A 15,830-nucleotide genomic window follows, 5' to 3' on the forward strand; every position below is an offset into this window, starting at 1 on the left:
TTCATTTTCATTACAGTATAAATTTACGTTTTATGAATACACCGTGATTTGTGTATCCATTTGCCATTGTGGACGCTTGCATTGTTTCTAGTTTTCATTTCTCTGATCAGTGCTGCTCTGATGATTCTAGTTCAGGGGTCCCGGTGGCCTGGGCATACACCTGAACAGGACTGCTGGGTCACAGTGTGAAGGTGGCCAGTGTCACCAGCTCCTGCCATACTGTTCTCTAAAGATGCTGCATGTCCGCACCATGGCAGTGTGGAGACTTCTTATTCGCCCACATTCTCGTCAGCACTTGTTATTCTCAGAATTTTTCATTTTGTCCTTCTGGTAGGTGGGCAGGGCTTATTCATCATTACCCATTCTGCGACTATTTAGGGTGTCTGCTATTCTTAGGCACCATCTGTAGTGCTGGGATACGGGGGTAAGAAAGACAAGCCCCTGCCCCTCAGAACCTGCGTACCAGCTCCAAAGAAAACTCACCAGGGTAATGGGGCAGCGTGGCCAGCTGGGCACCATGGGGGCGGGGCGGGGGCTGGAGGCTGGATGCTGGGTTTGGTGGGCCTCTCCCAGAGATGGCGTCAGAGCCAGGTCTCACGTTAAGACACTGGTTTCCCTGTAGGCTGGCCGATCCTCCTCGGGTTGACTGCCATTCCAGCAGCCCTGCAGCTCCTTCTACTGCCCTTCTTCCCCGAGAGCCCCAGGTACCTGCTGATTCAGAAGAAAGATGCAGCAGCTGCCAAAAACGGTAAGGCTTCCCTGTGAGAGGAGGAAAAGCAGCCAAGGGCACAGCGTCTCGCTCCGGGGAAGCCATGGTCCACTCTCAGACCCCTCTCTGCTCCCCTCCTTTAGCACTGAAGAGGCTGCGCGGCTGGGATGATGTGGATGCCGAGATGGAGGAGATCCAGCTGGAGGACGAGGCCGAGAAGGCCGCGGGCATCATCTCCGTGCTGACGATGTTCAGGATGAGGTCCCTGCGATGGCAGGTCATCTCCATCATCATCCTCATGGGCGGCCAGCAGCTGTCAGGAGTGAATGCGGTACGGGGCTGCCCAGGGCCAGGGACAGCGGGCAGTGTCCAGGTGCAGGATTGCCCCAGGTCCAGGCTGCATCCTGCCCGGCCCCACCAGCCTCTGGGGTTGCCTTCCAGATCTACTACTACGCAGACCAGATCTACCTGAGCGCTGGGGTCAAAGACCAGGATGTCCAGTACGTGACGGTGGGCACAGGGGCTGTCAACGTGTTGATGACCATCTGCGCTGTGAGTGTCCAGGGGAACTGACTCCCTGTCCCCTGCCAAGGTTGGAGGGAATCTTGAGAATGGGGGTCTTGGCCAAGGAAGGAGCCCGGATCTAAGATGGCAGGATGCTCCTTGGTCCCCTTATCTCTAGCCTCTTGGGCTCTCCTGAGATAGCCTGTCTCTTGTAGGGGACAGCCTATGGCTCCCCAAAGATGGAGACCCCCACCCCCTACTCCAGTAGTTTCCTCTGTGTGAGGTGACTCTTCTCCAACATCTTACACTTGGGGCCAGGGCCACAGTCTGACAGGAACAAATACAGCACCTGGACTGGGCAGTGTGGTGGCCTGATGGCCATTCAAGGGCATACTCTTGGGGACACACATATGTACGCAGGTGGGCATGTAACCCACCAGGCTCTCCTCACAGCTGCCCCTTCAGAAGTAGGTGTTTGGGATGGGCCAGGGGCTTCCTCTTGGGGTAGCTCCAGTCAGGGGTGTGGCTGGACCACCAGGGCCCACCCAACCTCCTGCCTGGCGGGCGCAGGGCTCCTGATCGCCGCTGCTTCCTTCGCCCCTTCCCTCCAGGTGTTCGTGGTGGAGTACCTGGGGAGGAGGGCCCTGCTCCTCCTGGGCTTCTCTGTCTGCTTCATCGCTTGCTGCGTGCTGACCGTCGCTCTGGCTCTGCAGGTGAGGAAGCTGGGCCCCACGTGGAGGCGCCCAGAGGCCAGAGCAGTGTCACTCTCACCCTCTGCCCTCACTTACGTTATAGGAAAAAAGACCAAAATGACGTTGTTATAGCCGTTAGGATGAGTCAGATGCCTGGGGACCACGTGTAGCTGTACCCCCCACCCTCAGTAGCCCCCTTGCCCACTTCCAGATAATTTTCCAGTGGCATCCAGGTGGTTCTGCCTGTTGAAGGAGCAGCCAGGTGCCATCCTTTCCCAGCCCAGGTGGAGTACCTGGCCCTCTGGGGACCAAGGTTCCTGACATCCCCATCCCAGCTTTGTCTCTCCTTTGCCCAGGGTTTATCCAACTCTGTTTTCCCCCCACAGGACAGGGTATCCTGGATGCCTTACATCAGCATCGTCTGTGTCATCTGCTACGTCATAGGACATGCCCTTGGGCCCAGTATGTACCCAGAGCTGGTTCTGTGGTTTCATTGCCCCCTCTCCTGCATCAGCCCTAGAAACTTCTGGCTTGAGCTCATCAGAGAGGCTCCAGGGAGGGCAGGATGCAGCCCCAACATGGCTTCTCTCCTCATCTTCCTATTTCAGAGGGGGTTGGGTGGAGCATAATTAGAGCGATGACAGTAAAGCAGCCTGTGTAGGTGCCCTGTGTGATTGGCATAGAGAGCCTTACGGGTGGTCATGGCCTCTTTTCGGGAATCACAGGATATCATCTATTGTGCTGAACTCTTGCTATTTGCCTTCTCACACTGCTTCTCCACAAGACCAGGAGTCCGGGAGACACACCCCTGCCCCCCGGGCCAGATGCTGAGGGCGCCTTGCACATGGCAGGGGCACCAGGACCCTTTGCGGGCTGGCTCTGCCCACAGGGGAGCCAGCTCTTCTTCTCCCTCCCCCAAGGTCCCATCCCGGCGCTGCTCATCACAGAGGTCTTCCTGCAGTCCTCCAGGTCGGCCGCCTACATGGTGGGGGGCACCGTCCACTGGCTCTCCAACTTTGCTGTAGGCTTGGTCTTCCCCTTCATTCAAGTAAGTGCATCCCCGGGGGCCCGGATTCACAAAATCCACAAGCAGTGAAGTGAGGACCTTTTCGAGAAGGTGAACCCGGCTCCCCTTCCCGCAGGTGGGCCTCGGAGCTTACAGCTTCATCATTTTTGCCGTGATTTGCCTTCTCACCACCATCTACATCTTCCTGATTGTCCCTGAGACCAAGGGCAAGACATTCGTGGAGATCAATCACATTTTCACCAAGATGAATAAGGTGTCAGACGTGCACCCAGCAAAGGATGAACTGAAGGACATCCCCCTCTCTGCCGTGGAGCTGTAGCTTGAGAGGAGGGGCCTGTTAAGCGGTCGGTGTGGAGCTTCCCTCCTGGGCTTTTTTTCTGACTGAAAGTTGTCTATGAGTAGCCAGCACTAGGCCAAGGCCAGTGTGGAATGCAGGCCCCAATGGGACTGTCCGAAAGGCTTCTGTGCGGTTCTGAAAGCCAAGCTGTCTCTGTCCAGATTGACCCATCTCCAACCCCAAGTCACAGCGAGCAGCTGTCCCCTAGCTGTGCTGGGTGAGCCACTGTGGGACTCCGGGTAACACCAGCTCTTATGATAAGAATCGTTGGTAGGGTAGTGCGATGGAAGGAATACAATTTTGCCAGAGAAAGAAACTCTTCTTCAATCCCGAGTCTTCTGGGGGCCACAAGCCTGTGTTCAGAGCAGAATTCATTCTCTTGTCAGATCCACCTCCAGAAACACCAGTCTTGGAAAGTGTGTTGTCACAAGTAATAATGTCTAAGAAGCTGGGGAACAGGTCCCTATGGAGATTTTAACTGAGTCAGAGATTATTGATCATAAATTATATTGTTAGGGGACAACAGAATTGCATCTGTATACTCAATAAAATGAATAATGGTTACTTTTCACCAAGATGTGTTCTTTTCTGTGAGCAAGTGGAAGGTGGGGGGCCTTCCCTGCTGCTTCGAGCAGTTTGACTGTCCTGGAGCGTCAGCCCCTTGAGGTCACAGGTTTGGCTAGTTTTGTTTATCCCAGAAACCTCGCTCCTAGAACAGGGCCTGGCGTGGAGGAGGCACTCAGACAAGATTGGCTGAAAGAGGGGAGAAGTGAGAGATGAAATGGTTGCAAAGTTGTGATTTTTATCTCTTTTTTTTTTTTAAAGATTGACACCTGAGCTAACAACTGTTGCCAATTTTTTTTCCTTCCTTCTTTTTCTCCTCAAATCCCTCCAGCACATAATTGTATTTTCTAGTTGTGGGTCCTTCTAGTTGTGGCATGTGGGCTGCTGCCTCAGTGTGGCCTGATGAGCAGTGCCATGTCCGCGCCCACGATCCAAACCCGCAAAACCCTGCGCCCTGAAGCAGAGCACGCGAACTTAACCTCTCAGCCACAGGGCCAGCCCCTAGATTATTAAAATTTAAGATTGGGGAGGCATCTGCTTGTCTTGAGGTCCTTAAGGTGAGACAGAGGTGGCGGTCAGGAGAAGGAGGGAGTGCCCCTACACATACAGCAGAGCGAGAGGATTTTCTTAGAGACGTGTGTGTGTGAAGAGGATGTGTACAAAAAGGTGGAGAAAACTGAGGTGTGAGAAAGGACAGTGGAGGGCTGAAAGGCCTCTGACAGGATGTGAAATCTTCTGGGAGTTAGGGAGGCAGAGGCCAGGGCCTGGAGGGGACGAGGTGGAGTTGGGAGCAACTATTGTGGGAGTGGAATGGGGGTTCCCCAGGTGATGAATTAAATAGCTTACAAGAGTAATGAGGGCCTGGGTGAGGTAAATAGTGCAGTGCTGTGACTGAACCATCCTCCACCTGCAGCGAGGGTCGGCAGTGCGGAAGGGGGCACAGAAAACAGCCAACGCTGGAAGCTGTCGACACTGAAGAGCAGTTAGGCCAGAATGTCACAAGTCAAGGGACTGTGGCATTATTATCTCACCTCACATTACCCGCAGGGAAGGCTGTGGAGTTCATAACTCTGGAGGTCCGCTCCCTGGGGACAAGCTTGGTTCTGCCACTTAGTAATTGTGCAACTTAGGCGACTTACTTGGTGTTTCTGTACCTCAGTTTCCTCTTCTGTTAAATGGAGCTAATGATAAATGTCTCACGTGGTTGGTTGTGAGAATCAAGTAATGTTTTATAGTGTTTAGATCAATGCCTGGCATGTATTAAGCACTTATTTTTAAGTGCGTGGGAATGAGCATTGATCTTGAGGACAAATAAACCCACAGGTCAAATATGGTGAGAGACCACTATACCTGTATGCTGTGATTAAACATTAAGTGAGTGGATGGCGGGTGGTGGGAACCGTCTCACTGCTGCAGTGAGAAATTACGGATGAGCCAAGAGGAGTCTAGAACAGTCCAGGTGGGAGTAGATTAGAGTAGGAGATAGTGGTATGAGCTCACGTTCAGCTTATTATAGACACAGATGGCTGTGTAAAGAAGTATTTATGGATGTGGGTATTTACATGGGTTAGTAAAGTACAACAAGAGGAGAGAGGTGTGGGCCTGGTGCTATGGGAGCACAGGAGGAAGATGGGGACTTAGGAAAGACAAAAAGGATTTCTCCAGGCAGAGCAGAGGCAGTAGGAAAGTAAAGGAAAGACGTTTCAGGTGAGAAGAGAGAACAGAGAGAGGTAGAGGTGTTTAGGGGAAACTCCAGGTAGTTTGGTCTGAAAGCGAAGCCAGAAAGGCTGAACAAGATCCTGCGGGTCTTTGTGAGCCAAGCTGTCTGAACTTTGTCCTCAAGATAATCCTGGCATTAAGTGATCACTGAGTTTCGGAGAGTGCTGAGGTGGCAACAAGGACGGGGGCGACTTGGTTGAGGAGACCAGCTGGTGAGAGAGAGTGAGGGCCCTGCAAAGCCAGCGGCGGCGGGGCTGAGGTGCGAGGGAGAGTGCAGAGGTTCAGTGGGATTTAGGGACTGCTTGGCCGTCAGAGGCAAGGAGTCTGGCATTCCTGCCAGGTTTCTTTTTTTCTAGATTGGCACCTGAGCTAACAACTCTTGCCAATCTTCTTTTTTTTTTTTTTCCTGCTTTTTCTCCCCAAATCCCCGCAGTACATAGCTGCATATTTTAGTTGTGGGTCCTTCTAGTTGTGGCATGTGGGACACTGCCTCAGCAGGGCTTGATGAGTGGTGCCATATCCATGCGCAGGATTCGAACCGGCGAAACCCTGGGCCGCAGAAGCAGAGTACGCGAACTTAACCACTAGGCCACAGCCCGGCCCCCGCTGCCACGTTTCTAATGTGGGCCAATGGTGAATGGCTTGAGGAGCTGGGTGGCCAGTTTTGGGAGAAGGAAGTAAAATTTTTGGACATGTTGAGATGGAGGAGCTCGTGGGACATGCAAAAGATGTCTAGAAGGAAGTTGGCCTCATGGACCTGGAGCTCAGGAGAGCAGGCGTGTAGATTTGCGGGAAACAGCACACATTTGTTGATCACGTACAGTGTCCCAGGCACTGGGGCCACAGCAATGAAGAGAACCACGTCGTGGGGAGAGAAGTGTGATAAAGAACAATCGAGCAGCGTAGCGTAAGGGGCGATGGAGGGGGAGCTGCTATTTTTTGAGGGGAGGGGCAGCCATGAGAATCTGCACAAGTGTGGGCCTGGCCAAGGGAACAGCAGGGGTAAATGTCTTAAAGCAAGGGAGGGCTGACCGCAGTTCAGGGAGAAACGAGAGGTCCACGGAGCTGGAACAGAAAGGGAGAAGGGGAGAGGAAGGAGCTATGGTGCAGAGGCCTCCCTAGGGGGCCACCAGGAGGTTTTGGGGTTTTATTCTGAATGTGATGGGAAGCCACTGGTTGACTCGAGCCAGAGCGTCCTAATCTGATTTGCAATTTCAAGAGTCATTCCAGCAGCCCTGGAGAAGATCTCATGGTTTCCAAAATCCTCAAACAGGTTAAAGCCCCAAGTTAGCATAAGATTGCCCTGGTTTACAGACTGAGAAGATAGAAAGCAGGAGATGAAACACCATCAAATGAGGGACACAGAGGAGCCGCCAAAGAAGACGGAGCTGCCAGCTCAGCACTTTGCTGGAACCAGAAAGGAAGTGTCCATCGGATTCCAGGACTCAGTCTGAAGACAGCGAGGGTGGAAGGGAGACCACCAGGGTGGGGGCCACATCAGAGGCAGAGAGAAAAATAGTAGAGCCTAAATTTATTTTTATTTCTTCCTTCCTCCCTTCATAATTCCTGTTTGAGAGTTCGTTTTATCACATAACATTTATATGTATATAAATTATAAAAATAAATATACATATACCGGAGGTTTGTGTTCAAAAGTTTATCACTGACGGAGTAGTGCAATGGAAGGGGTTTGAAGACCATTGCGGGCCCAGCTGCCTACACAGATAAGTGAGAGCTGGGGGGAAGGACGCTTTGGGGGGGTTGTGAAGTGTCAAGAGATGGGAGGTTCTCTGAATGCTGATCAAGGTCAGTGAAGGTCAAGGCAGTTAGCAAGAGAGAGAGATGGAGGTGAGGAGGGGCAATGAGAATTGACAAGATAGAACACTGTCGTACCTAGTTTAGAGTCTGCCGTGAGCATGGTTTTAATTATCGGAGCAGCTCCAGAGCCTCACAGGGAGCTTGGCACTTGTTGGCATTTAATAAATGTTGAATGAATGAATGCGAACAGGAATGGTCTTCAAGGAAAAGGTCAACTGTGAGCTGAGCCTTCAAGAATGGGTGGGATTTGTGGAGGAATGGAGGATAAAGTATTTTAGAGGGTGGTGGAGGAGAGAGATTTATGAGCATCATGAGTCAAGGACATGCATTCATTCAACAAATATTTGCTGTGCCAGGCAGTGGAGATAATGGATCTAATGGTCAAAAATACGAATAGACAAATACTTTAAGGTCATTTCCGATGGACTCAGGGTAAAGTGTTAGAGAATGCCAGGCGAGGGGTGGGGGTTACTTTAGAAAGGGCAGTCCTAGGGACAAGCCTCCCAAGGAGGTGACATTTGACCTGAGATCTGGGGAAGGAGTGTTTCAAGCAGAAGGAACAGCAGGAAGAGCCTGGTTTTGCCATCAGCTTGACCTTGTTGTGGTGGTCGAGTCAGAGGAAAGTGAGGGAGGCAGAGTTTCAACGATGCCATTAGACTACAAGCATTGTGACCGGGCACACAGGAGATGTGCCAGATGAATTCCGAATTCAGGTGGCTGATAACGAGCTGGTGGACTAGCATTCAAGAGTCTTTAGGAACAGACTAAAGACGATTGCGTTCACCAGAATAATGCCCCCAAGTGTGTCCAGGTCCTAACCCCCAGAGCCTGTGACTATGTCAGGTTACAGGGCAAAGGGGGATTAAAATCGCAGACGGGATTGAGGCCGCTGCTCAGCTGACCCTGAGATGGGAGATGATTCTGGATTATTCAAGTGGGCCCAATGTATTCACAGGAAAGAGGAAGAACCAGAAAGACAGCAGCATGAGAAGGACTCAGTCTGGTGTTGGCTTTGCAGATGGGGGAAGGGGTCATGAGCAAGGAGTGCAGGTGCCTTCTAGAAGCCGGAAAAGGCAAGGAAAGGGATTCTCCCCCAGAGTCCCGAGAGGAGCACAGCTCTGCTGACACCTTGATTTTAGCCCGGTGAGACGATGTCAGACTTACGGCCTCCACAACCGTAAGGTAGTAAATGTGTGTTGTTTCAAGCCATTCAGTTTGTGGCGATCTGTTGCAGCAGCCACAGGAAACTGATGCAGACCTTGCTACGGGGAAGTGGGGGAAGCTTTAACACATACCTAAAAACATGGCAATGGCTTTGGCGTTGCGCAATGGGCAGAGGCTGGAAGATTTTGAGAGGCATGATAGAAAAGGCCTGGATTGCCTTGAAGAGATTGCTAGCGGAAATATGAATGTCAGTACTTCACTGTTCACCTGGAAGCCAGGCTGTGCAGCCAAGGTTAAAAGGCAGGTAGGTAAGTGCCACCCAGGGGAGAGACCAGGACATGACTCAAGGTCACTGAGAACAGACAGTTCGAATGCCAGGCTGTGAGTGATGTGGCGTCTACTCATAGAAGAGAGGGGAGACAGAAGGCCAAGATGCGGCCCCTTGCAATGTGTCGGCCCCCGTGGCTGGTGGATCCACTCCGCAGCCCTGGAGGGCAGTGTGGCTGCACACACCCCGAGTCCTCCTTTGGGGTCTGAAATACAGAACGCTGGGGGCTTACCTGAGGGCCATTGCCGCATGCGCTTTAAGCAGAACACAGGAGCACACCCTGAGCCTGACCCAGGGAAAGAGACTCATTCCCTCCCGGGGCGCTAAGCCAGCCCAGTCTGTGAGGTCTCTTTATGTCTTGGTACAAAGATGTCCCGGGCCCAGGGCCCATTGTTATGTGGCCGAGCTAGCAAGAGTGAAAGGCACGTGCCTTTCCTAACAGTTAACGACTCTGCTAGCGAGGCCTCAGCAGGAACGAGGGGCACAGCAGAGAAAACAAATAGCCCTTCGGAGAATACCTAGATTGTCATGAGCAGACTGTTAGGAGAAACAAGGACCTCACGTTCTCTTACTGCTATGGCGCGCCATTGTGCGTCCCCGTGCCAACACACTCTCACCCAGGCACACCAGTGTATTTCGCTTCAGTCACAACGTTCATAACGTGCTCCCACGTCCCTGTGTACTTTTCATCGTCACCCTTTGACACAGCAGCCTGGCATTCCAATCACTTGGTTGCCGTGATTTATTCAGTCACTCTCTATTTTTTTTTTTTTTTGCTAATAGAGATCATTCTGAAATGAGCACCTTTGTTCAGTATTTTATTGACTTAATAGTGAGTGTAATTAGGAATAATTTAGTTGTATTTCTTTAAAAGTATTTAGTTTGCTCTTTCTCCCAAATGGACAATTAGTCCGAATTCGTACAAGGAAGCACAGATGGAGAAATATCACAAGGGAGGCGCCAGGGGTCAGGCAGTCGGGCCCGACTCGGTGCCTGAGACCCCTCATTTCTAGGGACCAATGGCGGGCAGTGTTTTTCCCTCCCCGTGCAGTTGGGGAGCTTCTGGTTTGGGGCTTGGAAGCAGAGACAAAAGTCATGCTGTGTGTGACTCTTATCAACGCATCTAAGGAAAATGTGCTCCTGGGGAAAGTCGACAGGGTCCAGAAGCCAAAAGGGTAAGAAAGCCACGCAGGCCCCCGCGAGACGCGGCTGGTCCTGCGAGCGGTCAGCACAAAGCAGGACGTAAGTTTCACTTGGGAGGCAGAGCACATCTGCTTCTCACCTGAACGAGCATGGAGAAAAAAGGGCCAGGGACTCCCCCACCCAGAGAGGGGGTACGTGCCAAGTCGAGGAAACTGTCACCGTCACTGTCCCTTTCCCATCAGTAGAGGAGCCCTGTGGAGGGAGGGGGAGGCTCCTGAAATGCTTCTAGCAAGGAGAAGACGGCACGGCCCCTGCCTTTCCTGGGGGGCCGCCAGCCCTGGGCCAGCAGTGGGGAGAAGGCAGCATCCCCAAACATCACAGCTCAGACACGAGAGGGGAGGTTGAGTCCAGCTCCGGTGAAGTGAGGGAGATTGGATGACACTGAGGACGCCACCCTCCCTCTGCCCGCCACCCGCCTCCTGTTTGCTCAGCCACGGGAGGTGCCCGGATCCTGCTTTTCTCTGCCAGGCTGGTTCCCTCGTGTGCAGGGCTGAGGGCTGTGGACAGTCAAGGCAGCTGATGGGGAAGGGGGGCTGCGGTCAGTGGTGCGGTTAACGGGCAAGCAGAAGGGGGATGGCCCAGGGGCTGTGGCTCTAGACAAGCTAATTTCTTGGAGCCCTGGACCCCAATTCTGCCGCCCCCTCTGCAGACTTCAGCCCTTGGCCGGTTGCCCTGGGTGCTGTGGTTGCCATGGAAACGAGATCACCTTCGTGTCCCCGAGGGCCTGTCCTGGAGTGAAGGACGAGCGGTGTGGGTCTTCCGGGGCCTGTGTGTGTTGCTCTCTGTCTGGAATACTCTGCTCCAGATGCTCAGAGGCTGCTCCACTTCTTCCATTCAGGTCTCAGCCCACAGGCACTTCCTCAGGGAGTCCTTGTCTGTTCCCCCTACTGAACACAGCCCCTCACCCCGCTACTGGCTTCCATCCCATTGCTCTGCTTTACTGTCCTCATAGCATTATCCTCGTTTGGAATTCTTGTATTTGTTTGTCTTTCCTTTTTGGCCTCCCCCTTGCTAGAATGTAAGCTTCATGAGAGTGGCGCAAGGCTGGACCTTCTTCTGAAAGCTCTGCCCACTCCTCCCCGGGCCAGGCTCCGGGCCAGACACACAGATGCTCCGACATGTGTGTCTTCGAGGAGAGAATGAATGCGTGTGGGGAATGGGAAGTGATGCCGTCCACGTCTCCTAGTTGGATTGCCTTCCCCATCCGGCCACCGCTTCCACCTTCCCTGGGCATGGCCTGGGGTCCCCTACTCCCCACTCCAGCCTTGGCTCCACTTCTGGAGGTCCTGAGGACCAACCCCCCAGAGTCCCTGACCACAGACCTCATCTCCTGCAGCAGCTGCATCCCATTCTGGTGCTGGCAACACCAAGCGCAGCCTTTGGCTCAGACTTCCAGTATGGCTACAACATGGCTGTGGTCAACACGCTGCACAAGGCAGGCTCAGGTGGATGGGAGGCAGCTGCCATCTTCCTTCTGAAAGCCACTGTCTAGTACTCTCATGGACACCCACTGCTAGAGACCAGGGGATGACGAGGGTTGTTTTTCTCCAGAGTGTCATCCTTTCCAGGCACATTGGGACACGGGAGGGGGATGTGAGAGGGCCCTGGATTCCCTTCCCAGTCGCTTTGGGCCTGAGTTCCACTGCCCTTCCCCTGGGAAGGCCACTTGCAGATGGAAAGAGAATGAAGTCAAGGACTAAACCCTGGGGCATTCAGGGATTGGGATTGGGGTCAGGGGAAGCAAAGAAAAAAGAGACAGGGCTCTTGTCAGGTGGGGGAGACCTGAGGGCAGAGTGTCTCCAAGGCCTAGTAAAGGACATGAGTCAGGAGGGAGGGCAGCCCCTGCTGATGAGCCAAGAGGAGGACTGAGAACTGACCGCTGGTTTTGACCTCATGGCGGGTGTGAGTGACCTTGACAAGAGCAGCTGAGGTGAGAACTGGAGGCAAAAGCTTGATTAGAGTGGGTTCAAAGGAGAATGGGTGGGTGGGAAGGAGTTCTGCCGCTCAAGAAATGCGGCTTAGTGAAGGGGGATAAAGGGGTCGTGTTAGGCTTTTATAGGGCAGAAGTCGTGTTTGTACACTGACCAGAAGGATGCAATGAAGAAGGAAGGACCAATGATGCAAGACAGACAGAAGACAATTGCAGAGAGAAGTCCCTGAAAGGGCAAGGCCGGGACCCAGTGTCTACTCCCGCTCATTTGGGTACATGAGTTCTGCTGCACTTTTGAAATCAATGTCATTTGTTTATAGCTACACTCCGTTCAGCATCTGCTTTATAGGAGGTACTGCACTCGTTGCTGATGGCGTATATTACTACGCTCATAATTATTAACATTGATGGAACATCTTTTCTCCGTCAAGCAATGTACCATGACTATAGCACATTGAATGCTCACAACTTCTCTGCTAGATATATATTATTTCTGTAACTGAGGAGGAAACTAAGGCTTATAGAGGTAATATAACTTGCCCAAAGTCACAAACAGTATTTCTTATGTTGCCTCTTGCAGAGTAAGGCTCTGCAAAGTGAATTTTTAGCAACTTTTTGTCCAGTCGGGTTCCCCATCTCACCCCATCATACAATAGGCTTTTTTATTCTCAGGTGACAGCAGAGAATCAATTGTGTCCAAGGGTATTGGCAGAAACATCCTTCAGTACAATGACAAGAGGCAACGGAGAGCATTACCTCAGCAGCTCTCATGAGTTGCCCAATATCCTTGGCTATGGATGGGGCAATGTTTTCCAGGCCTTGAAGTCATTTTGTAACAAAATCTACTTCAAGCGACATGGAACATTCAGGGACGAGAAGGTTGTGGTGCTCCTGTTTTCTTGCACCGTATCCGTGTTTCCTCTGGGCCGCGTGTTGGGGTCGCTGACAGTTGGCCTGCTGGCTGATGGAGGCGTTAGGTAAAGAGAAGGTGAGCTGTTCCCAGTTAAAATGCACCTTAGTAAACCACACTGCCTCTTGGCCATTGTGCATGTGGCGGGGAGTTGGTGTGACCTTGAAAATCAGGAGGCCTGAAGTCTAGTCCCCACGTCCCCATAGACATCACGACCTTAAAGAAAGTCTCTGAATCTCTCTGGGATTTCTTCCCCTTGTCATTTGCACAGGAACAGCAGTTCCTCCGTCATCTACTCCATGGAGGTGGTACGTACAGCCTTCGAGAGCAAAGTTCTTGATGGTCCTTAGCGTAGTGCCTTGTCAGCACTTCCAGCAGGTGTTCGATAAACTTGTTGATTGGGTTTAATTCGCCATCAGGTGATCTGTGGTAACAGCTGCAGCCTCTCCCTGCTCGGCCTCATCAGCATTGTTGTTCTGAGGTTTGGGGTTCAGCCTGAGTCACCCCACGAGCCCGGCTCATGTCTTGTTTGAGAACGAGGAACAGTCCTTGTGCTTTTCTGGCTTACATGGACTCACTGATCTTTGTGCCTAACCCAAGTTGCTACAAGGACAGGACTCCGCAGATAAGGAAGGATGCCCAGGTCAAGGTTCCCAGGAAGGAGGGCGTGAGCCGAGATCTCGGGGTGCGGCACCGTGGACTCCACCTGGCCAGATCCCACCCTGGGGGTCACAGTCACACTCAGACCCGATGTGCCAAGGGTGGCAGTTTGTAGGAGGGAGTGGAAAGGCCTCCAAAGAAAACTGACTTTTAAAGAACCGTAGCAATTCAGTTTTCATGCATAAAAGAAAACGTGGCCAAATGAAAATTATTTATTACAGCAAAACCCATAGGACCTGTTTTTTTAAATACTTGATTAACAGTGAATTTGCCATACATTGTGTACTCGAATGAAGAGAACATTCCATATGTTATAATTATGCCATAAGCCAGGCTTTTTTGTAATTCAGAGTGTGCTGCTCTCAGCTAGATCAAGAGTGACTGGACTGTTCTAGAAGCCTAGGCTTGGCCTCCACTTCCTCACCTGAACCCCAGAGTAACAGAAGTTGGGACCTCAGAGATGGTCCCGTCACTGACCTCACTTTTCAGGTGAGGACCCTGAGACCTGCAGGTGTGGCCAAGCGGCCTTGTCCTGGCGGGGTCGGGCCAGCCCTGAGCTAAGCCGAGGCCTCTGCTCGCCAGGAAGAGCTGGAGGAGGGCAGGCATGTGTGGGCGGTTTGTTCCCTTTGGGCCTCAGGGCTGGCTGGTCCTCAGCTCTGAGTCCGGGCTCTGACGGCAGCTCTCAGGGGTACAGCTGCCCCAGGGAGAGAGCAGCAGCCTGAGAAAGCCAGTCTGCATATTTGGGGAGTCCACAGTGTTGCCAAGCAGGGGATTTTCATAGAACCCCTATGGCCACCCCTCAGGAGGGGTCTCTGGGTTTCTGGGTTTAGAGACCCCTCAGCCACCAGTCCTGGCATCAGAGCTCCACCTCCTTGGCTGACTGGCTCAGCGCACTTGTGTCAGTCAGGGTCCTGATGGTCCTCCAGGTGGGCACAGTGGGGACATTAAGGGCGGTGCAGCCAGCAACCACCCTCAGCTGGGGCGCTCTCTTCATTCCTGATCCACTGTTGTTTCTCCTTCACCAAAACCCAAGCCAAAGGTTGGGGAGGGAGGGGCAAGGGAGCCACTGATGCAAGTCAGCCTGGGGCATACAGCCCGGTCTGGAAGGTCAGGATGGATCCTGGGGGTAGGCTGGGGGCATCCAGCGGATTCTGTTTTTCTGACAGCCCCTCCCTCTCCATCACAGACTCGTGTTTCCCAGCCTTGGAAGGGATCTTAGAGATCATCTAGTCCAACTCCGTATCCCACATGTTGTGGGGATCCCTTGTTCAACATTCCCAACAACCTCCTCTGGTCTAGTCTCTGCTTGAATACCACCAGTGACAGGAAGCTCCCTACCTGTAGAGGCAGCCCATTCCTTTTTCCTTCCCTACTGTTTTCAGTCGGCTCCAGTTGTTAGCATGCTCCCAACCCCAACCCAGCCCCGCTGGCCCCAAACCTTCCTTCCTGGGACTTCTGCCCAGTGGTCCCCGCCTTCCCGCTGTACCCAGCCCTCAGCCTTTCTCAGGCACATCCCTGGCACTGCTGTAGTGGCTGGCTGGGAGAACAGGAGTTGGTGTCGGGAGAGCTGTTGCCTCAGCACCCTGCCCTCTGGGCTCTGCTGTCCTTGCAGAAGGGGGGCCCTGCTGATCAACAGTGTCTTTACCACCGTCCCCGCCGTCCTGATGGGGGTCAGCGGAATGACCAAGCCTTTTGAGCTGATCACCTTTTCTCGGTGGTGCTGGGAGTCTGTGACAGCCGAAGGCCCAAGCACATGCTCGGGTCTGAAGGGCCTGAGGTGACATGGCCCGCACCACTGGCCGAGGTTGGAGCAGAGGACGAGGGCCTTCCTGGCTCTGCCTGGCCCTTTTCTCTCTTGAGGCATCCTCTTATCTTTGTTCCCAGGCCCTTGCAAACCTCATGCTCTCTCTCCCCTTCCCCTCGTTTAATAAAATATTCTATCATGGGAGCTGGCCCGGTGGCACAGCAGTTGAGGACGCATGTTCCACTTTGGCTGCCCAGGGTTCGCTGGTTGGGATCCCAGGTGCAGACATGGCGCTGCTTGTCAAGCAAAAAAAAAGCAAAAATTCTATCAGGGAAAGATCTTTTAAAAGTACACTTTTATCTTAAAGTATAAATAACTGATAAAGTTTTACAAGGTATCTTCCGAGGAGGATTACGGTTTACACTGAGAATGAGGGGCTTCAAGCAAATGAATACAGAATCTGGGGCCTCGGTCAGCCAGGGAGTGAGGTTTCTTAACTGGAGGAGGTTCTCCTATCTTTT

General features: G+C 52.7%; 1 protein-coding gene across 4 annotated transcripts in view; it reads left to right on the forward strand.

Annotated features, from left to right (window-relative positions):
* Positions 1-3,825, forward strand: part of LOC124238981 (solute carrier family 2, facilitated glucose transporter member 5) — a 31,049-nt gene extending 27,224 nt beyond the window's left edge. For 3 of the 4 annotated variants that reach the window (XM_046660265.1, XM_046660266.1, XM_046660267.1), the window contains exons 6-12: positions 623-748; positions 853-1,040; positions 1,151-1,261; positions 1,825-1,926; positions 2,292-2,367; positions 2,826-2,953; positions 3,048-3,825. In XM_046660265.1, the coding sequence (XP_046516221.1) occupies positions 623-748; positions 853-1,040; positions 1,151-1,261; positions 1,825-1,926; positions 2,292-2,367; positions 2,826-2,953; positions 3,048-3,251 (935 nt within the window). In that variant the 3' untranslated portion in view covers positions 3,252-3,825. The remainder of the gene's footprint in view (positions 1-622; positions 749-852; positions 1,041-1,150; positions 1,262-1,824; positions 1,927-2,291; positions 2,368-2,825; positions 2,954-3,047) is intronic. The other variant, XM_046660268.1, reaches the window with a different exon arrangement.
* Positions 3,826-15,830: the final 12,005 nt, after the last annotated feature.

The sequence above is a fragment of the Equus quagga genome, chromosome 5 (assembly GCF_021613505.1).
Source record: "Equus quagga isolate Etosha38 chromosome 5, UCLA_HA_Equagga_1.0, whole genome shotgun sequence".
Lineage (NCBI taxonomy): Eukaryota > Metazoa > Chordata > Mammalia > Perissodactyla > Equidae > Equus > Equus quagga.